Below are 23,139 nucleotides of genomic sequence, written 5' to 3' on the forward strand. Positions count from 1 at the left end.
TTTTCAGATATTTCAAATCAACTAGATATATAAAATTAAATTATAAAATATTAATGGGATACATACATTTACACACTGAAATTTTAAAGATGATTTAAATATAAACCCACTTGTTAAAATTCTTGTTGAGTAATCTAATGAAATGAATTATGTGACTTTATCAATTAAAATTTGAAAGGAAAATTTTACAAATTGTGCTAGTTTATATTAATGATTTTTATCCATACAAGAATGACAAAGTGAAACTTGTCATGTTAAAAAAAAAATCCCACACGTTACGTTTCAAATAAAAGTGCTTGGGCAAATTTTCTTGGAGGTTAAATATGGAAGAGATCTTTTAGAAATATTCAGAATGCTGAATTGCAACCCCATAGCAAGATGTCAATGCAAATTTTGTGCAATTAAAAGTGAAGATCTTGGAAGTTTATTTATCCAGAACTAACACGACCAAACATTTCTTTTGCTGTTGGAGTAAGAAGCAGTTTTATGTGAATATTTTAACTTTCTATGTTTGCGAGTTCTGGTCCAATGGCACGAATAGAAGATAAAGAAAAAAACATGAAAATCGAAACATATATTGCTAAGTAAGAATCTATGATGTGTGGTTTAGATTTATAAATACGTTCTTGAAGATCATGAAAATCCTCATTCAACAACTAACTGGAAGCCGGAACCGAAAAGAATAACTAGAGTAAAACTAAACCACTACTTATTACCACATTATTGAAATTGTGATAACTAGAGAATAAAACTAAACCACTACTTATTATCACATTATTGAAATTGATAATTAAGAAAGGATTTCCTATCTTAGAAGGGCTAAAGGTAACGGTTCAAAAAGACCCCAAAAGAAAACATCTATACTTAATCTAAAAATCAAAACATCACTTAGAGGAATCTCCAGATTTACCATAGCCATAAGGGTTTTTGCTAGCCCAGTTCCATTGATCCCGACACATATCATGGATGTCGTGTTTAGCCCTGCAACGACAATAAATTTGTGAGAAAAAAATAAAAAAGGGGAGGAAATAAAAATTCGAGAAACCTTGCCCAATGTTTTTTACCAAAAGATGAAAACATTTGTATATTAATTGGTAGCAGCTTGACACGACAAAAAAGAGTTTTGAATAGACGTGAAATCATTCGGTCTTTTAATAACACGGCGGTGATATTCACAAGGACGGTAATGACAAATGAAAGAAATCATAAACTTGTTAAGGCAAAAAAAAACTGAGCCTTAAGAGAGACAAAAAAAGTGGCTATTGTTCACTTTGATGCAAATCAATACTTACTTCCAATTAAGTTCTTTTTCCGCTTTGTTCGTTGAAGCATAAACAATTTCAGCATCTCCAGGTCTACGATCACCCATTGAAAGTGGAATTTTCTGAACAGTAATAAATTGAAAATTTTAATTAGTCATGTACTGAAGAGTAGCTTAATCCACATATATTATGAAAAAGTTGGTACAGTTTATCTACTTAAACACGAGAAATTAAACAGATTTGTTGTATGTAATGAGTAGATGTTTTATTTCTAAAACTTTTGTTGCTCATTGAATCTGTAGTAGTCAGTCACTGAGATCGTGGAGTTCGTTGTAGTTTCAGTTTAGAAATACTGGTTAGTTTATAGAATTAGGCCAGAATAAGTTCTCAATAAATAAGAGCCTCAAATGTATCTCTTGCTATTGAGCATAAGCATGCTCTCTATCTCTCTTTATGAGTTTGATCTTTATTCCTTTGATCCATGAATTTGTAACAGTCAGAAAGAGATAAATATGCACTTGAGATTCAAAAAAAAAAAAACAGAGGAATGCTCCAGGACATATTAATGACAGTCCAATAACTACACAGTTGAAGCTTGCTTCACATTTCTTCCATTTCATTGTATCTTATCAGAATGCAACTGATTAAGAGATGCTAGGCATTTCAAATGAATGTTCACACTGCAAAATTTGAAGTCCCGGGACAACAGAAAGAAACAAAATTGCGTTTATATAAAAATGACAAGGTTGTGACAAGGTTTATCACTATGTTACCTTTCCAGAGGCCTTTTCAAAAGCCTTTACCATCTCCAAAACTGATGTTCCTTTTCCTGTTCCCAAGTTATAAACTTCACAACCTGTATAAACAATCAACGAAATTTTATCAAGGTAACATCACGACAACAATAAAGCCTTATCCCATTCGCTTAAGTGAGCAACCCAGACCATATAACAGTATTCGACTTGGTTAAAGACCGAGGTTTCAGCTCATTATTTAACAAAGTAACATAGTATAAAGGGAAAATCCAAAACAAAATGGGCCAACAGGAGAAGTTATCATTGCCTTTTTCAGATAAAAATCATTTCACATTCACAATCTTTCAGGGTTTACCAAATTGAACACACTAGTAAATTGGGAATAATACCTATTTTAGGATCATCCAGTTTACGCAAAGCAGCAATGTGCCCATCTGCTAAGTCAACAACATGAATGAAATCGCGAACCTGAAAAAAAAATTTATTATGTAATATCCTTGAACAAAACAAAGGCAGCTTTTGGAAATGAAAATGAATGCTTGTAAGAATTTGGCAAACTGAGACTATGAAAGCTCAGGATATCCAAAATCATTAAAACATTCCAAGCCAACGGGAAAAGGTGTATCATTACAGGATATTAATCAACTGTTAGTTGTATTAACTAGATGGAATTTATTAGTGAGTTAGGTTGTTAGAAATGTCTGTTAGTTCTTAATCACATCTCTAATAAGCCCTTTGTCTCTTTACCCATGACAATCAAATTAATGGGAATATTTCTATGGAAGTTTTATCTTATTATTTGAGCAATATGGCCTGTGGACTTGTCTAAGGTCACTTGTATCTCTTCTCAAATTTTTATAGGAGGGAGTGGGGGTGAAGATTGCATGCAATCTTTCAAGGAAAAAATTCACTAAACCAATTCAAAAAAGTGATAACATACTCCAGTGCCGTCACATGTTTTATAATCGTTTCCAAAAACTGTCAGTGCAGGGAGTCTGCCAACTGCCACTTGTTGAACAAAGGGCATGAGATTGTTCGGAATTCCACGAGGGTCCTCACCAATAAAACCACTAGGATGCGCACCAACTGGATTAAAGTATCTCAACAGTATAATTTTCCAATCTGAATCCGAACCGTGGAGATCACGACACATCTCTTCGATGATAAGCTGAAAAAACAAATCCCTCATCAGATATCATTGTCAGTTTCCAAGATAAAACAATAGTACATTGCTATCAGTAATACTCAAAATTTTAAAAATTAAAATAAAAAACCACTTCTTTTTTTCATTTTGCAAGCAGCCATCATTAGAGCATCCTCAGTTTTACTGTCTAACAATCTCCTAGTCATACCTTGGTCCTTCCATATGGGTTTGTCGTTTTCAAAGGGAATTCTTCGGTACATGGAACCTCCTTTGGCCAGCCATATACAGTTGCTGAAGATGAGAACACAAGCTGACATCATTCAAGAAATATAAAATCAGTCGAATATTCAGATTGCAGCATCAATAAAATATATGCGCAACAAATTCCACAAGAAACTTCAAGATAGCAGGGGACCATAAAAAGAAAAAGGTTCAGACTCCATCTTAAGATGTTGCTTCTAATTAATATTTTTTTAACAAACAACTGTAATTTAGTGTGGAAGAGGATTGGTGAACATTGATATGTAGTTAACCCTAGATAGGAAACAGAGGGGTTAAACAGGTGATATGATCTGATAGAAACAGAAATAAGGAAAAATAAGTGTTGATGGAATGTATGGTTGTAAAGGAGTCTACTAGTCATCAGTCTTTAATGGGGAACACTTCCGCTGATTCTGGTCTCACAGATTGATGCGATGGAAGTGTGACTATTCATCAATATAGCTACATTTGTCCATGCAGTTGAAGCCAATCAAAACAGACCCAACAGATCAAAACTAATTTTTTTTTTTTTGTTTTATCAGCAATAAGATGAAAACTAAAATGAGCATACCTTCTTGCATCCATGGGCAGCCATGACTTGAAATAGAATTATTGTCCCAATCAAGTTGTTGTCAAAGTATATTAGTGGTTTGTGCACACTTTCACCGACTGCTTTCAGCCCAGCAAAATGTATGACAGCATCAAACCTGCAGGAAAAAGATACATAGCAAACAACTTTTATTTACCAATCAGTTACCGAATAGAACTACAATAGAACGTGAAGCACCGACAGAAAATGAGCAATCACTATTTTCCTTTTCTCAATCACAAAAATTTATGCGCAATACTTACTTTTGTTTTGCAAAAACTTTATCCAGCGCATCTTTGTTCCGCAAGTCTAACTGCAGCAGGAAAAATAAAACTTAGAGCCAATCAGCACGACAATAAAGTATCAATAAATAAGAACGTCTGATAAACAAAAACAAGAGCCTGCACCAAAACAGACACAAATCGAGAATACAATTCTTATAGTTAATAAAATTGGAATCATGGAAAACAATACAACAAATCACAATTAAACACAAATCACATCACATCAAAAGTACAGTGTGTACTTGTCGCACTAATTGTGAAACAGACATTTAGTTCCAAATTGTCATGAAACACAGATCAGCATAATTCGAACTTGTCACCGTCTGTTTGTTTAGTATTTACTAAACTATGGAATAAAGCGCATCACAACACTTTTTCTTTTACAAGTAAGTGGGGCCCACCACAATTTACAGGCTCGGTGAAAAACTCAAAAATCACACAAACTCAATACAGGGACAAAAAATCGAAAAAATAAAAACGTGAAATCGAAATCAACAACGAAAACACCACAAACATCATTTTCCGAGGACCATGCAACAATCCTAATTGGGATTTTGTGTTTGAAATAGAAGATAAAACGGTCGAAGCCCGGTACCTCGACAAAGGAAAAGTTCTTTGCCAAATTTCCGGCGAGCTCCTTGACTCTGGATACGGCGACTGGGGAGGAGTTGTCGAAGTTGTCGACGGCCAATACTTTGTAACCGGCGTGGAGGAGCTGGAGGACGGTGTGGCTGCCAATGTACCCGGCACCACCGCTAACCATAATAGTTGCCATAACGAAAGTGTTTCACAGGAGAGAAAAAAAAAACACACACACAGAAGAATACAAGAGAATGAGTAAACTTAATAGCGAGAGAAAAGGGTGAGTTATGGCAGTGCAAAAGTTACGAGTTTGTTACGCGCCAGGACTTTTTCGGTGAAGGCGAGAATTCTGTGAGTAACACGTTCACAACAAATTTATAAGAGTTTTTTTTTTTGCAAAAATTTCACCATTTTTTTTTCTCCAAATTTTTATACTGCGGATTTCCAGGTCATCCACGTGGATCTCTCCACTGTGTCTTTGCTTCGGATTTTGTCTTTGCTGCTTCCTGTTCCTCCCACTCCAATCACTACAATTTCGCATTTCATACTATTCTCCTTCAGTGGCCATGAGTTTAAAATTTAATTATGGGATTATGCTAACTATTTTCCAAATAAGATAATATTCTTTCCATTTTCACCATTATTGTGCTTTAACGAATAACTGATTAATATCGTTTTGAAAGTGTAATTTTTTTTTATGTTGTTTGTATTAAAGATGGATTTTCTGTGTAATAAAACATGATTATTAGCTAATGCGATTTTTTCCTTGTATTACAAAAATCAGGATTATTTCCATAAGCATTCATATTTGACTTTTTTTGCTTCGAAAATAGTGGAGGTACGCTTAACTTAGGTTCAACTCCATTATTTAATGGCTTCAATTTTTCTACTTTACTTAGCATTAACTCCACTATTTAATTACTTTAAATTTTGATTCTAATTCAACTTATTTAGTTAATAGATCAAAATTACTGTGTTAACTAGAGACTCAACCTCTGAATGAACTTTAAAATAGTTATACTAATAGTTGGCCTTACAAGAATGAGAAATTGAGTTTAATAGCATTGATGATATTTATAAATTAATCCTTTAAAAAAAATAGTAAATTAAGAGTGAACGTACGATTTATTTACAAGTATAGGATTTTGTTAGAGTTAATGCATTATATAGTCTTTAGTATTTGTCATGATGCTTTTATGAGTCTAATCAAATAATCGATAAGGTCCTTTTCAAAACATAACAAAAGAAATTATAATAAAATACATAAAACTAACAGTTAAAAAATAACGTAATAGTTATTCATTGTTTATAATTATACAATAAGAATGTTTTTTAAATTTTATTAATATTTTAAATCATCGAAAATTAAAAAGTTGGTTAAGAAATGAAAATGTGTATACCAAAAAATAGTTGTAAATGTAATAAAGTTATCGGTAATATATCACTCATCTTTATATATATTTTTTTGTGAAAGTCAAAACTACGGCATATCGTATTTAATTAAACGCATGTTTTTCAGTAACTATTTGAATAAATATAATTGTTAAGTTATGTAAAACAAAATATAATATAATTTGTGAAGACTTGTACTACTACTGATTATATAATTGTTTATACATTTGATCTCTAACATTGTTTTCAATATATGTTTATCATTTTTAATAATTTTTCAAACAAAAACTAAATTATGACTAAAATTGAAAATTAATTCAATTTAAATTGCTTTGAATTATATTGGAATACATTTATATTGGTGGACCAAATCATTAAGCCGACGAGAAGGAATAAAAAAAAAAATGAAACGATGGACTTAAAATAGGATAACTATTATTTTTTACTTGTGAAAATAATGGTTAATTATGTTTCTATTTTTTAATAATTAAAAATTATAATTAGTTAATTTTTTAAATTTTAGTCTAATTTAATCTTTCAACTTTAAAAATATGTGTATTTAATTTTTTTAATCAAAGTTTATTAAATTTATTAAATATTTTAAATATGTTTTTCGCTAACACTATAGCAATAATATATTAAACAGTATAAACAATTTCTATAATATCATAAAATACGTTTAAATTAAAATGTAAATAAACTTAACAAAATCAAGTTAAAATATTTAAATTCACATATTTTTAAAATTGAGAAAATAAATGGACTACTAGTATTGTATATATAAACAATATTTAATCAATGACATTTTTTTTTTAAATTATCATTCAACTATAATATTTTTGGAATTTCTTTTTTCGATGGGATTGACTAGATTTCTTTTTTGGCCTGTTAAATTTTTTTTTTCAATATATTATTTAATCATTGTTAATAAAATTGAATTGTAACATATTTGTAAGAGCTATCAAGAGTTAAAAATAACATTGTCATAAAATATGAAATACTTATCACGAATTGTAAATGTAATTTATATATTTGAGAGTTCTTATTTACCATGAATTTTAATTATGATATATATACTTAAAATAATCAATTTTAAGTATGATATATATACTTTATTTAATATAACTTTTAGCTGCAGAAAATGTTTATCATTTCTTATCAAATTTACATTATTACTGATTATTCAAAACACACACGTAATATTATTCATAATCATTTATTTTACATTTAATAAAAATCAAGTGTATAATCTCTCGGTCTAATTAATTATTTGTCCTGTTATAAATTATTGACATTAATATATCATGAATATTTAACTTTACAAGAAAATTCATGTATTGAAATAGAATCGAATATTCATGTCATATTTACCTTTACGAGTTATTGTCACAACAAAGTTATTCGTAGAAACTCATATATGACTTGGTAAATTTCTATGACTTACCAACATATTTTCACATCTTAGACTAGGTTATAAGAATCTCTTTCGAATTTCATCACGTGTCTTTCTATCCATGTGACTTCAAATATTAGTGAAATCAAATTATTTTACCAACGTTATTTTATTCTCCACTACGATTTTTATGACAATTGTAATATATAAAAAGATAAACAAATTTCTAAAAAATTTAGGAAAAAATTTTATAAACATGATAATAATTCTAAAATAAAATTTGAAAACCTCACTTTTTCTATTTCTAAAATTTCCATTTATAATAAAATATTTATTATTCATAAATATATCACCTATGCTCTTAAATTATTTTGTATTTTTCTTTTGTAATAAAACCTTTATTGTTCACTTGAATTCACTTATATTTTTAAACTATTTTGTAGATTTTTATATCATATAACCCAAAATATTTATTTATATACGATAGAGTAATTATCTTTAGTAAAAATTATTTTATGAGCTGGAACTCCTTATATATATATTTTTTAAATCTATCATTTCCAGTATCTTGAATTGCATTTTAATATTTTCAACATAAATTATCTCCGGTTCAAAATGGTCTTGTACCACAATATAAATGATTTGATATAAATCTAAAATATATAGTTTGTATATTTAAAAGTATTTAAGAGTGTCTGATTTGAATTTCAATTATTGATTTTTGTATATTTTTCTTGTATTATATTTTTCAAATATATAAATTTACATTGATTTCAATATTGTAAAATATATTAAAATCAGTGTATGTAAAGACATAGTAAAAAAACCCAGATCAAATTAAATCAAGTAAAAATTGAAATTAGTTTCATTTGAGATTTTGGACAAATTTAGTTTTTTATACTTATATTTTTATAAATACGTGAATTTAATTTTTTTAACCAATTTTTGTCAAGTTTATTTGATATTTCAATTCCATTTCTCATCTAACATTAAAACGAAAATGTATCAAACGGTATAAACAATTCAAATGTTATCCTAAAATGTGTTTAAAATGTCAAACAAACTTAATAAAATTTAGTTAAAAAGATTAAATTCATATATTTTTTATGCTGAGAGACTAAATTAGGCTGAAAATTTAAAAAGAATTGTACAATCTGGGTTGTGTGATTTCGAAAGATAGATAAGACATCTCAAACTCAACCTAAAATTTATGGTCCCAAAAATTGGACTTAAATCTATCTTACCACTAGTTGATATTTTATTAAATTTTATTAAAAGATATTATTGTATAGGGGTGATGAGATATTTTATTAGTTGATTATTATTTTTCAAATACTTTGTGTACCGTATGTCTTATCGGGCCATCGACAACGCACAGTCCTCCGGTCCATCGAACAAGGCTGGGAGGGTTTGCCTGTAAAACAGGACCATCGGTCGAACGACCCCACAGATGAACTATAAAGTACCATCGATCGATCGACCCCACAAATAAATCACACGCTACCCCAAAAGGGACCATCGGTCGCTCGGTCCCACAAACGAATCACTCGTTACCTCGTAAAGGACCATCGGTCGATCGGTCCCACAGACGAACCACGCGTTACCTCGTAAGGGACCATCGGTCGATCGGTCCCCAGGTCGATCACGCATCAACCCATGGAGATCCATCGGTCAATCAGTCTCATAGGTGATTCGCGTAGTGCCTTACGTATGACCATCATTCGATCGACCATATAGATTAATTATTCACCTAAGGTTGTTAAACTCAGGAGATAACCAGCCTAGTCAAGCGACCATCGGTCAATCGGCCAAACGAGGCCAATCAGCTGGATTAATTAACATTAAACAAGTCAGTAATTTTGATTAGAAGATCATTGGGCCGTGATTAAGGAACCCTAATCACAGGCCCACACCGGAAACTATAAATAAGGCCCAAAGGTAGGTTGGTGAGCATCTTTAATTCGCATTTATTACTGCAGTTATACCTATACACCGATCGGTCCATCAACTGACTTAAGCATCAGAGCCTTTTAGACAGGTACCCCGATCGTCTGTTGAACAGATCGAGCGAGGAGGAAGATTTCTTGGTAAGGAAGCTATTACAGGTTGTGAAGAGAGGATACTTAGAGAAGAAAAGAGTAAATTTGAAGTGGTTCTTAGTAGGCGCTTAGTCCTTCCACCCGAAACACTTTTTCTATAAATTAAATTTTAACTCTCAAGATGAAGAGAAACCATTTCCTAATCTTAGTACACTTTATTTTACATTAAATCAGGAGGGTTTTTTAAATTTGTATCTTTAATAAAAAAATACTTAATCTTTTACCGAAGCAAGAATTAAGAACACCAGAATAGAAATTAACTTCCTAAGGTTAAGGATCGTAACATATTTAACTCAATTAGGAAACCCCAATATCAGAACGAGAATGAAATATTCTTAAATTTTATTTTAAAAAAAAGTATGGCAAAGTGTTCACGGCATGAACATGTGATGGGATGTGCAATGTTTCTGGATACTCTACAAATCATATCGTCAGATTGTGACTCTTTTCCTTTCCTTCTAATGTAAAAAATGTAAAAATAAAGTATATAATTTACACTCAAATATTTATTTAATATGCCCAATAAACTCATTCGTATATTGAAAGAAAACAAAATGCAAAAAGGGAAAGTTTTGCAACCAGAACTATCTTCACTAACTCCAATATGAACTATGTGATTTTTTTTACGAATAAAGAAATAATCATCAATAGTCATAATTTTTGTTTATAATTTTTTTTTAAAATATTTATGAATTTAGAGTTATTCCTGGTGACCATAATCGGAATTATATTCAAGTCATTAATTTAGCGTATCTTTTATATTGTAAAATATATAATTATGTAGAGAAAGAGGGAGTGTTAATATAATTATATACTATATATCTAAAATTCATACTCAAGACTTATTTTACGTTAACTTATATATACACAATTTAGTGTTTATCCAGCATTAAATATTATAAATATTTGTTATATTTTATCTTATCATGCTTTATCTTGGAATGAATCAAGTTTTAATAACGGTAGGTGCGTTTATTATAAATATACTTTTAGTTGGTATCATTATTAGATAAGTTTTATTAGGTGTTGATGTGACAAATATATTACCGATATCTTGTATAATCTTATTATACTTTTTCTTGCATTATCTCCTAACAAATAAATCAAATGATAGAAACTAAAAAACGAGCATATATATGTTTCTTTTCACGTCCTTATACCAAAAAAATAAAGAAAGGTTAAATTATAAACAAGATCGAAATATTTCTTATGTTTAAGTTTTAAAGAATGAAGAAGTTTTTTTAACAAAAATAATGGGTTGCTTTTATTATAATTTACTAAAATTTATGCATACCCATTCTCTAATACCTTTATCTGTGCGTACGTTATGCTATTTTATTCAGTAATCAATGTCTACCTTGAACTTTAGATATTGACTTTAGAGGTTGCAAGTTTCATACTTCAAATCAACATGTTTGTATTTTTATATAAAATAGAAACAACCTTTAACAACATTTTGCAGGCTTACATCTCAAACCAAATATAAAAATTTATATTTTTATTAAATATTTTTAAAATAATTTTTAAATTGGTTCTAACTATATTATTAAAGTATAATTATGATTTTTTCTACACGTAGAAAATAAGATTGGAGTTAGATTAAAAACAATGAAAAAAATTTCTTCTAATTATATATTAACTCTAACTTTTCTTTTACATAATGAAGAATTACATAAATAAATATAATAATTATATTGTAATAATGTAGTGAATTTTAATAAAAAATAAATTTGATTTTAATTCAGAGATTGACAAAATTGTTTTATTTTAATAAAAATAGCAATATAACATTTATATATAAATTAAATTTTGTCTTAATTTGGAGAAAATAAAATTATTTTATATTTAAAAAAATAAAATTGAAATAAATTAATAATAAATATAAGAATTTAATTGAATATAAAACACCGCACATGTGAAACTAACACTTGGATTGAATAAAGTTGTTTATATTTAAAAGAAATGGAACTGAAATAAACTATAAAATAAATATAAGAACTTAATTAAACATAAGACATTGCATCTATGACACTATTAGTAACACAAGACACAATCTTAACGTAGACAAAAAATTGAAACGTTATTAACAAAAAACTACAATGAATGAACTCAAAAAATATAGAAACTAAATTAATATTTAAACATTTTTTTATTTGAATTGTATGTATTATTGGAGCTAAAGTTGTATCATTCGTGTTCGATTTTCTCGCAATAAGTTTATATCATTCAAATACAACCTTTCCATATTTATAAAACTTTGATCATTTCAATAATTTGTATGGAAAATGGCACAATTCTAAAAATAAAAACTAAAAACTAAGGTTATATAGTCATTTTTATTAAACTATACAATTTTTATACTCATCATTTTTTAAAATTTCACGACAATTTAAAATATACATAAATATATTTTATTTTTTTACATTCTATTACTTTTTAAGGAATATATCATGCTTTTATTTTATGGAGCAAAACTTGTGTATATCAATAGCAATCAACATGTCAAGTTGATGATTATGATACTCATCCCAACACATTCCATCACAAGAAAAGGCGAAGGAGACAAATTTTGAGCTGCCAAATTTGGTGATAGCCTAACAAACACAAATTTAATGTGATGTATAATTTATTATTAAACAAATAATAATAATAATCTTAAATAATCAACAAAACAATGATTAATGATACTTTTTATAGTTTAGATTTTGTCAGATTTGAACAAGATTAAATATATATTTTATTTGTATTTTCGTTGTTTTTATTTAATTTGATTCTTATTTTCGTTTTATGTTCAATTAGGTTTTTATTTTCGTCAAATTTTGGTTAATTTGGTTATTTTTGCTAACGTTGTTTAAATAGTTAATGTTTTTGAACAGTAGTAGTAGTACCACGTGTCAGCTACTGTTTTTTTTTTTAATTTCAAAAAATTATCGACATGTCAATTAACAATTGTGCCATGTGACAATGACATTGACATGTGGTACAATATGACTTGACACATGGACAATTTTTTTAAAATTAATTTTTAAAAAAATAAAAATAAAACAAAAAAACAAAAGCTGACACGTGGCATGTACTGTTCAAAAACGTTAACGGTTTAAACACAGTTTGTAAAAAGGACCAAATTAACAAAAAATTGACGAAAATGAGAACCTAATTGAACACAAAACAAAAATAAAAATAACAAAAATAAGAAACAAATGTAAATTTAAGCCTTTTAACAAAGTTAGTGCATGACTATATTTTGTTGGAAATGACACCCACTACGATTATCTTAGAACAAGTGTCTTTTTTTTATTTGCCTACTACAACATAAAGTTATAAAGCCTTTTGGTAAGGAAAATAAATTGTTTGATACTATTTGAAAACTTTTACAAAAATAAAATAGTTTTAATAAAAATTAATTTTTATATTTAAAAGATAATAATTATGAGAAATAATATCAAATAATAGTAAAATAAAGTACAGTTTCAAAATGTTATTGTAATCTAAATAAAGTTGAAGCTTTTAGGTTTATGATCGTAGGACCTTCTATGGTCCTTGATTGGTGTTTTGGTAGATAGAAGAAGGATCGGAATCTGAAGTAGTCCTTCTCAATGCAGCCTTTGGAGAGCAAAACAAAAGCAGGAACAAAACAACCTAAAAGGAATATAAAACAAAATAAATTATTATTTTATTTTGATATAATATTTTGTTAAAAAATATGTAGAATAGTTGTTTTTTTCTAACGGATAGTAGTAAAGAAGACTCATATCACATGGAATCATGTCAACAATCATTGTATGGAATTTTGACGAAGCCTTTCATAATATTTTAATTTTGGAGAGTCCTATTCTACCCTCACATGAAGGGTCACAAAATAATTAACATAACATTATTAACGAGTTTATAGTTAGCATTACTCTGCAAGGAAAAGGCACTAAAAAACCAAACCAAGTGATTTTTACTTGTTAGTTTTTTGTTTTTTTTTTTCAAAAGTTCATTAAGAGGAGATATTTTCTCAATTTTTGCATTAAAATGTTGCAATTATTTATTTATTGGTTTCGATGATTTTGGAGAAAAAATAAACAAAACTAGTAATTCATCTTTAATACCACGGCTTCATTATCGAAAATCATCATTTCACTAACGATTTCATTATGAAAATATCTCCATTCCAATTACCATTTTGTTTTGTCTTTTATATTTATAGATTAATTTTTCAGAAGAAAAAAGACTCAATTTTTTTTCCTGTACTATATGAAATTTTAAGATGGACAAATCATTGAGTTATTATAAAATTCAAAACTTTTTGTGTGTGTGTGTGTAATTTCTTATAAAAAGAATTAGTTGTGGTTGTGTGAGGTAGCATTTGATGTATAATATGATGAGATATAATTTATTTTGTAACAGTTAAATATATTTATTTTTAATAGTAGAGAGATTTATATTTCTGACCCATTAGAATTTAAAACGGAATAAGTTTATTTTCTGTTTTATTTGAGTTAGTTTAACATTTTGAAGCACATGTACTTGTAAGATTTATTTATATGATTCAAAATAACTCAAATTGAATATCTATTTAGTTGTAATCATTATAATATATTTAAATTTGTGATCTGATGTGTGTATAGATAGTTATATCCTCGTGTGGTAATTTGATTTATCTTGTCCACGTAAAAGGAAACTAATAATATTTTGTACAATTTTATTTATCTTGTTCACCTATGTGTATGTTAATCATGATAGAATGATTGAATTGTTTGTTCGTAAATTGCTTGGTTTAGTTTAATGTGTTCAACATTATTGATTTAAATTTGGTATTTAAGTAGCATGATTTTACTTGATTGGATTTAAATTTGTGAAGAACCTTGCTAAGTGAATTTTGTAATGAGAAGTTGTTATAGAACATGGCATATATTATGTTAAAGTGATGTTTGATTTGTGGAATAATTGAGAATGAGCATATTAGTATGAACAATTGGAATTATTACACCTATTAGAGTCAATTGAGCCAGCAAGTGTGCTTATTTCTTCTTTGATTTATTATATAATATCGAACGGTAATTATTAACTTGAGTTCTCATTGTAAATACATATTATATACTTATATTTGTTTATATTTGATATGAAATATGTAATGCTTTAGTTAACAAGGTAATTCTATAAATTGGGATGTTACATAAAACACAATTTAACTTTTTCTAAAAATAGTTAGTTTTAATTACTTTTTGAAAGTTTATCCTTTAAGTACTTTTTTATAAAATCTATCCATAAACATAAAATAAAAATTATTTGCAAAACACCATAACGTATTTGTAAACACCATTAACATACTGATATCAATCATTTGATCTTCTTCAATTAAGCTACGTTTGACTGGAACTACTAAGATTTCTTTTTTTATAAAACCTGACTTAATTTTGTGTCTTTGGTTCCGTAAGTTTAGTATATCCACTTATCAAACCTTCCTAACAGTGATGCATGCAGCTGAGGATACTTTGTATTCATGTGGAAGCAAATAAATCTGTTTGCTAAGTGTCCTCCACCTTTTTATGTACTGCTTGATTCATAAAGTTTACAGCATCTTTAATTTTCTGCTGTTTTATGATGGGTTCGAGTTTCAGGCTAACAATTTATTTGGACCAGTTCTTTCCTAAGTACCCAAAGAAAAAAAAGGAAATCATTTTTTTATAATTAAAATATACAAGTTAAAAAATTAAAAATTCATGAAAGAAATTTATAGATCAGTCTATTAAAAAATATTTAATTTTCTTTTTATTTTACTAGCTCACCAGTATTTATGAAAAAACTCTCCTCAACTCTTTAGTGCTGAAGGTATTATACGATAAGATATGATAACTATCATATTTGATTATAATATGAATTTTGTTATGAGACAACATCATAAAATAATGTTATTTTTATTATCAACTTTTACTTTCAAGTTACGTCCTCTACCCTTTTTCAAGAAGGATAACAAGGAAAATGTTAAATACACTCCTCAATTTTTCTATACTTATAAAACACCTAATAAAAAGAATAACATTTTTATTTCTACAATTATATATCTTAATTATTTTATATTTTAAAAGAAAATATTATACGATTAGTGTTGAATTGGTGATTGTTACAAATTAAAGTACACGTCCACAAAAAGCATGCATCCTCGTAGCAAAACATATACCGAAAACATTTTGACTATTTGACTTTCCCTATTTATTAAATATAAAACTTAAAAGCAAAATAATCAATACAATATGACTTTTTTAATTAAATGTTACTCCAAAAAGTTGATCATGCGTCCTTGTTCTTCATTTCTTTTAATATAAAAATTAAAAGTTAACATCATAATCATTAAATTAAAAAAAAATTAAAAAAAAATTAAAAAAAAACTGCTCTCTTAAAACCCCTCCTTTGTCAATCATAATCACATTCCACCTATGTGAAATTCAAAAAAGATTTTAAAAGACAATATAAATTCGGAGAGTATGGACAATAACCGGTTAGAAATGTTGGCCATCCAATCCTGACTTGAAATCGATCAACAAAAACCAGTACCAAAAATAACAAATAAAGATAATGATTTCATACAAGATATACACGTTCCTTAAAATAAAACCATGATTAACAATGAATTTACACCACGTTGGGTAGTCATCTCCCTTTGATTTCGAGAACTGTGAGAGCGGCTTTCAATTGCACCAAATATTTGCATTAGATGCCAGAGATTCCCATATACAATGCAATCCTTCCGGTGACAAAATGGTGCTTGTTATAAGATACAAAATTTCAATACTTGTCTGCTGAAAGACACTGGTGAGTGGATGCTGATATTTTGCCCAGTCAAGAAAAGATCATTGAGCTGGACGTTGAAGCTGTACCAATGATACAGCACACAAATCAGATGCGTCAATACAGCGTCAAACTTCGTCCAGAGGCATGGGCTGGGAACTAAGAAGTCTTTCAGCCTCATCATTGGCTTCTGCTTGAATTTTCCATCCCTGCGTTGAAAAGTAAAAACTGTTACAAAACAAAGCCAAGACCCCCAATGCTACAAGGACCAAATTGTTACTATCACATTAAATGTCCTGATTAGGACCAACCCACTTTTAAGTCTAGATTAGATTGGCACAACAGATATGTAACGTTTTTCATCTCCCATACAGGTCAACATGTCTGAGGCCTTTAATCCAAATCACAGGAACGAGGGACAATGACATCTTAATTGCTGCGCTAGATATTAGAAGAAAGAAAAATCTACGATAGAAATGATATCACTGCAAGGCTTTCTACTTCCTAGTCTAAGAAGTTCATAATAATTCTGGGAGGAATAGAAAACAAACCTCCTCCAAATTTTCAAGCTCCATGATTTGTTCTATCTGTTCTGAGATACTGTCCTGCAATACATGGACCCTCAGCTAAGTAAAAAAACTTGTTATACTAAGATGTCATCACCCAAAACGAACATATGTTTAAGTAGTTTTACCATATTACTAGCAGTTTCAGCAGCAAGAACATCAGTCTCCATCTCCACTTCGATTTCAATCATTGAGGAAATCTGACCAAAGAGTACTATCACAGTATTACATACATTTACTGCATTGAGTATTACAAAAGCAACAACAAGAACTTGCTTTTTTGTAATTCTCAGGAGAGCAGATATTATATCGAACTTCTTAAGAAAACATACCCTAGCATAGCTGTCAATCAGTTCAATCCGTCCTCTAAGGGAGTTTTGCAGACTCTCTCGCACCCTCTTGACTTTACTTCTCCGATTCCTGGACATAAACAAAAAGATAAATGGCAACTATAGACTAGAACAAAAAGGAGTGAAGACACAAAAAATAATCTCAAGGGACCTTAACAAAATCGATCATGGGGGTGAACAAATATTTCTACAATCAGAGATGTGTGATGCTATAGCAATTTACCGATAAGCAGGTTCTCCAACAGCTGAAATTTTGTTCTCAAGTTGGCACATTCGAGCTAGCATCCAAATCTACAAAAGTAAAAAATCAAATTTATATAACTCAAGCTACAGGTACATTTTCAAGGAAGCAGGAGGGAAAGTAAACTATTATGCTACTCTCTCATTCTGGGATGAGATGTACAGTACAACAAAGGAACTTTGTACGAATGATTTTCAGAATATACTAACATCTGAAGTTACTAGTATATAATCTAAATGTTCCAATCAATTATCATTCTCTTGCATTCTTTTAAATCACGCTGACTTTTCCTCGAAGCAGCATTTTGCACAAGACTTTTATGCCAATCAGAGTTAGATATCTATCATATCACACTGCCATTCCTTTCTTTCTTCTTATTATGGAAAGTATATAGAGCAATATTTATAAGACAATGAAGGACGGTTCCAAGTGGCTTAGATATCAATATTATCTACTATTAATATATTTTAGTTGTCAGTTAAAAGACAATATTCTGTAAAAGTTCTCAATTTTCGTTTTAAACAATGCAACATTTATTAAACGAAAACTTAATCCAAGGGGGAATTTGCTAGTACGAAAGCTCATGTTTGAGGCAAAGTACAATGCAGCTTTCCCTCCTTTGAATGTGAACTTGACAGTTTCTCCAAAAGATTGTTGTGATTATAAGTGCTGGAATCCCTTTGCTCTTCAAAATAAATAAAGGTCGGTTCATCCTGCTAATCACAAATCATGAAGTAGCAAACCTCTTTTTCAGCTGCTTCTTTGAGGTCATTGATGCGAGACAGAAGAACATCATATTGAGATAATAGTCGTTGCTTGATCGCAACTGCATCTACTGACTTCTGTGGAAGCTGAAACCAGGAATAAAAGCAGATTACTTATTAAATCTTTCCTGAGAACGTTCATAATTGATTTATTGTGAGCAATAAATCAAGGGGCCAGCTAGTCATAATAGGGTAGGAAAGGAATTATAATTTTTAAGAGTCTTAACTTTTTCCTATTTCTTGCATTCTCAAAGAAAGGATTTGCAGTAATAAAACAAAGTACAACCTCTTAATCATTGTAAAACAAGAGTTTCATTTTTTATTTTTGGCCATGAATAGGAAATTTAAATCACAGATATTATAGTACCAACTGAAAAACAACTATCTCTTTCAAGTTACTTTTTTATGGGAGAAAGAAAATTATATGGTATCGCCAGCAGAAAATTGATACTTTTGAGAATTAAAATTTATTGGGTTGAGGAAAGATATATGAGCCTCCCTCAACGTAGAAAAAAATAATGAATAAAGTACCTGATTAAACTGGGGAAGAACAACGGTGTTCAACGTAGACCCAACAACAAGGGTTGAAACTGCAACAACTGATAGTAACTGGGGAAGGCCAGGGTCAATAAGTCCAGAGGCAGCATCCCCGGTGGCCAACAAAGCGATAAGTGGAAAAAGGAATGAGGGTTTCAGCAATGATGAATTTTCTTTTCTTGGGGCTCTTAACAGTAGTGATTCCCGCCCATCTTTGTGCTTTGTTATGCACATAGCTTCCCCGGGATAGAAATCAGGGTTCCTTGGACTGAATTTAAAGGGGCCCACCTTTCTATATACATTTGATGGAGCTGCCACAGCAACAGTTACCCTTTCTCCTTCTTGGGCTGGCAGATCAACTGTTTCAGTTGCAAATCTATGAGTGCGAGCCATACCAGAAGGGGTCCGCACCTAAACAGAAAGAGAAAGAAAGATAGATATCAAGAGGTTATATGTATGAGACTTCAAAAAGATGAACCATAAGGTAAAGATACCAGTAATTGACATGAGGTGATTTCAGTAACAAATTAATATTAAAAGGAAAAACACACTTAGAAACTAAGCACCAGTCTCTCAAAATCTATAAGAAAACATAACCTGCTAAAAGGTATTCACCTGTACAACAAATCAACAAGCTGAAACCAGAACTGGTAATCAAATCTCACAAAACAAAAATAGAAATTGCCAACGGGCTTTCAACATTGAATACACTATATAAACACAAAAAAAAAAATATTAAATGAGTTAAAGCCCTATAAGGATGGGCATGATTTGCAGAAATAAAAAAGTAGATATCAAAAAAGGTTAATGCATTAAGAAGGTATTCCTTGTTCACAGGCAGCCAACTAACCAACTTCAGTACAAGTTATATAGAGTCCCAACAACAACTATTAGACAACCTAACTATCACATGTTGAAGGTGAGTGTAGAGTGCCTACCACAATAGAGTGAACAGCAGAGGGAATGTTTTGCTTCCTCAGTTTCACGTATCTTAACCCCCTTTCCCACGCCGATATGTCCATGCTGCGTTCGGCAGGAGGAGATCCTTAGAAAAAGTGAATACTCCATGATCAACACCATACACATTCATTATGTATCAACAAAAGGACAAACGTTGGTTACAGAAAAATAAACTGGGGGAGGGGAGAGCAACACTGGAAGAACTTATGTATGGTGCTTCCCATGGAAAACGGAAAATCTATGGATTTATGGAAATTCAAAAATCAAACATTAAATATGTTTTTTATGTTAAGTGAACAGATGTAAGAAAAGAATAGAATGATATGCCTAACCAACCTGATTTCTTCTGATTCAATACTGACTATGTCACCTGAAACAAGTTCGTATTGGTAGCGACACTTGGAACATGATACTATCTGCAGTACAAATGTTTGAGTTGAGTTAAAACTATCGTACAATCACAATTAATTCACAAAGGTAAATACGTCTGAGAATATCATGAGAGACTTATCCAGAGTTTCATTAAAAACAAGGTGTTGCAGATAACCAATAAGAAGGATGGCTTTATGAATCTCAACAATGGACAACAGCAGGAAATTACTTCACACTTAACAACAACAAAAGTCATTTCTAGTTTTGTACACGCCAGAAGATTAACCTTCATTGTCAACAACCCATCAAGGAATTGTGAATAAGACAAAAAAAAAAAAACAAATCAGCAATACTCGTGTCAGAAATTACACCCAGAAACATTGAAGCAAAATGAAAGAGTTAGTGATGGAATAGAGCTAGAGCCCACAGAGCTCCAGACATCTTTTTCAAAATAAGCTTCCAATCGGCAAAATTCAACATTAATATATCTTGTTTACAAGGTGCTCTTATAATAAATTTTGTGTCGATATTAGCATTCCAAGAATGGAATAAAAGCTTGGCAATGGTGTAGTTGAGTTACTATTTGATCCATAATGCCCAAGGGAATAAGTTCGAAAGCAAGAGGGAAGGGTACACAGTTAATTGCTCACTAGATGGATATCGATGAAGGATAAGCTTACACCATTTCCCGATGACTCATGGTTCCATTAAATTAAAAGATATCCACAGAGAAGGAGAAATAAACTACATAAAAAAATCAAAGTAGTAATAATAGAATTAAAGTTCGGCACGGGCATGGGAGGAATACCTGAATACCTTGTTGTGGCTGTGCAACACCAACAGCAATCCGACAACTAGGACATTTCACTACCTTCCCAAAACGTACCTGCAACAATCAAGACCGTTAACATTGGGGTCAAAAACAAGTCCAATCCTGCAACAACATTGACCACGACATATCTAAAAGCCAAATCCACCACAACATATACACATGACGATCCAATTCACTGCAATGTCATTAATTCGAACGGTACCTCCTCACCAGGTGAAACGCCGACCTCACAAATATACTTAATCACTCTAAGAGCGTCAGAAACCCTTAACACCGCCGCTAAACCCTGAATCAACAGTGCATAAACATTTGCATTTGGCCGCGACCACTTCCATCTCGCAGCCAGAGGGCCACTATCGTCAACTAAGCACACCACACAAACACAGCGTCACCAAATCGTAATGATGATTAACACAACGAGCGCGAACTGAAGAGAGAAATAACCTGGATGTAAACTGGCGCGCATGGCGTAGAAGATGGAAAGAGCGAGTTCAGGATTGTTGCGGTTAAGCGCAGCGGATATGACGGAGCAGCAGTCAGAGGTGGAAACGAAGCCGCCGTTCCGGGAGGAATTGTCGGCGATAATCTGCAAGGCCTCGTCGGCGTCTTTGGCGTTGGCAGCGACTTGGAGGAGGAGCTGTTGGTCGAGTATGTTGGCGGTATCGTCGGAGGTTTCATTGTGGCTCTCGCTGACGGAGGCTTTGGAATTAAGGAATCGCGAAAGGTTGGAAAGAGAGGGAGTGGTGAAAAATAGAGAGGGAGAAGGCGAGTTGGTGTTGGCGGCGTGGTTGACGCAGGTTTCGGAGAGTTTGGGGAGAGAAGAAGAAGGGTGATGGAGTACGCGAGAGAAGCATGGAGTGCAGAGATTTAGAGTCATAGCAGAAACGTCAGAAAGCATGCGAAGCTGTGAAATGGTGGCAGTGGCGCCAGGGAATGGCTCTTACATTGTTTGTTGTGGGAGGGAAAGGAAGATTAGGAATGAGAGGTGGTTAAGAGAGAGGGGTGAATCCAATTCCAGAGTAGTCTGCGATGTACTGGATAACTTAGTACGTTGTGGCCGTTGATTTGCTTCGAGATTTTAAATAATCAGAACACTAATGGTTTGGATTGTGAAGAAAATAAACATAAAAATGTGGAGATGCGGGGAATCGAACCCCGTGCCTCCCGCATGCGAAGCGAGCGCTCTACCATATGAGCTACATCCCCGATTTTGACTGTTATGTATAATGTATTGTCATATTATTTAATATGATAACTGAATTGTTGAAATTGGCTGAATAAATTACTTCGTCCTGCATTTTTATTTATTCTACCATCATAATTTTTCTTTTAATTTAATCATATTTTATTTTAAATTAATTTAATATTTTTATTTTCTTCATTTAATTATCTAATGAAAGAAGACTGACATATGATTGATGAGACTCTTTTTACTAACATAGAAATTCAAGGTAAATATTTTTCTTTAATCTATTGGTTTTGGTATGTTACTTCTTTGTGGTGTTATTTGCAAGCTGGTTTGACTTGATTCCTTGTATATTCTTTAAGTTGTAACTTTTTTTTAGTTAATCTTATGAGATTATTTTATTGTTACTGAATTGGTTATTTACTAAGTAATTTGAATTCATTGTATTTGCTACAATTTTGATACAGGTGAAATATGAAATATGTTATTCGTCTCTACATTTACATTTTCAGTAAATTTTAAAATTAGTTTATTTTGAAATTTTTATCAATTTAGTCATTTGTTTTTCAAAATACGTAAATTTAATCATTTTAATCAAATTTTGTTAAATTTATTTAACATTTTAAGTGCGTTTCATAATAGTATTTGACTCAACATTACAGCAAGAATATGTCTAACAGTATAAACAACTCATATACACTTTTGAAATGCATACGAAACATCAAATAAACCTAATAAAATTTGATTAAAAGACTAAAATTATGTATTTCAATAAATGAAAGACTAAATTGGTCTA

At 30.6% G+C, this 23,139-nt stretch overlaps 2 protein-coding genes, 1 long non-coding RNA gene and 1 other non-coding gene across 4 annotated transcripts; 1 reads left to right on the forward strand and 3 right to left on the reverse strand.

Annotated features, from left to right (window-relative positions):
* Positions 1-547: 547 nt before the first annotated feature.
* On the reverse strand, positions 548-5,212 carry LOC114176233 (UDP-glucose 4-epimerase GEPI48-like). The gene is made up of 9 exons (XM_028061193.2): positions 4,891-5,212; positions 4,275-4,324; positions 3,994-4,129; positions 3,370-3,471; positions 2,958-3,185; positions 2,407-2,485; positions 2,036-2,118; positions 1,293-1,384; positions 548-981 (listed from the first exon to the last, which is right to left on the reverse strand). The coding sequence occupies exons 1-9, from the start codon at positions 5,068-5,070 to the stop codon at positions 885-887; spliced, it is 1,047 nt and encodes a 348-aa protein (XP_027916994.1). The 5' UTR covers positions 5,071-5,212; the 3' UTR covers positions 548-884.
* Positions 5,094-5,657, forward strand: LOC146887420 (uncharacterized). The gene is made up of 2 exons (XR_014993332.1): positions 5,094-5,228; positions 5,326-5,657. It is a non-coding gene; the product is annotated as an uncharacterized LOC146887420 (long non-coding RNA).
* Positions 5,658-16,246: 10,589 nt separating this feature from the next.
* On the reverse strand, positions 16,247-22,132 carry LOC114174933 (Pentatricopeptide repeat (PPR) superfamily protein). The gene is made up of 12 exons (XM_028059666.2): positions 21,602-22,132; positions 21,360-21,520; positions 21,134-21,211; positions 20,290-20,369; positions 19,932-20,016; positions 18,988-19,404; positions 18,436-18,543; positions 17,675-17,742; positions 17,434-17,521; positions 17,230-17,301; positions 17,087-17,140; positions 16,247-16,744 (listed from the first exon to the last, which is right to left on the reverse strand). The coding sequence occupies exons 1-12, from the start codon at positions 22,053-22,055 to the stop codon at positions 16,664-16,666; spliced, it is 1,746 nt and encodes a 581-aa protein (XP_027915467.1). The 5' UTR covers positions 22,056-22,132; the 3' UTR covers positions 16,247-16,663.
* A 158-nt stretch (positions 22,133-22,290) lies between these two features.
* On the reverse strand, positions 22,291-22,363 carry TRNAA-CGC (transfer RNA alanine (anticodon CGC)). Its single transcript has one exon. It is a non-coding gene; the product is annotated as a tRNA-Ala (tRNA).
* Between the last annotated feature and the right edge of the window lie 776 nt (positions 22,364-23,139).

Source organism: Vigna unguiculata, chromosome 3, assembly GCF_037176805.1.
Source record: "Vigna unguiculata cultivar grain cowpea cultivar isolate G323 ecotype 2 chromosome 3, ASM3717680v1, whole genome shotgun sequence".
Classification (NCBI taxonomy): domain Eukaryota; kingdom Viridiplantae; phylum Streptophyta; class Magnoliopsida; order Fabales; family Fabaceae; genus Vigna; species Vigna unguiculata.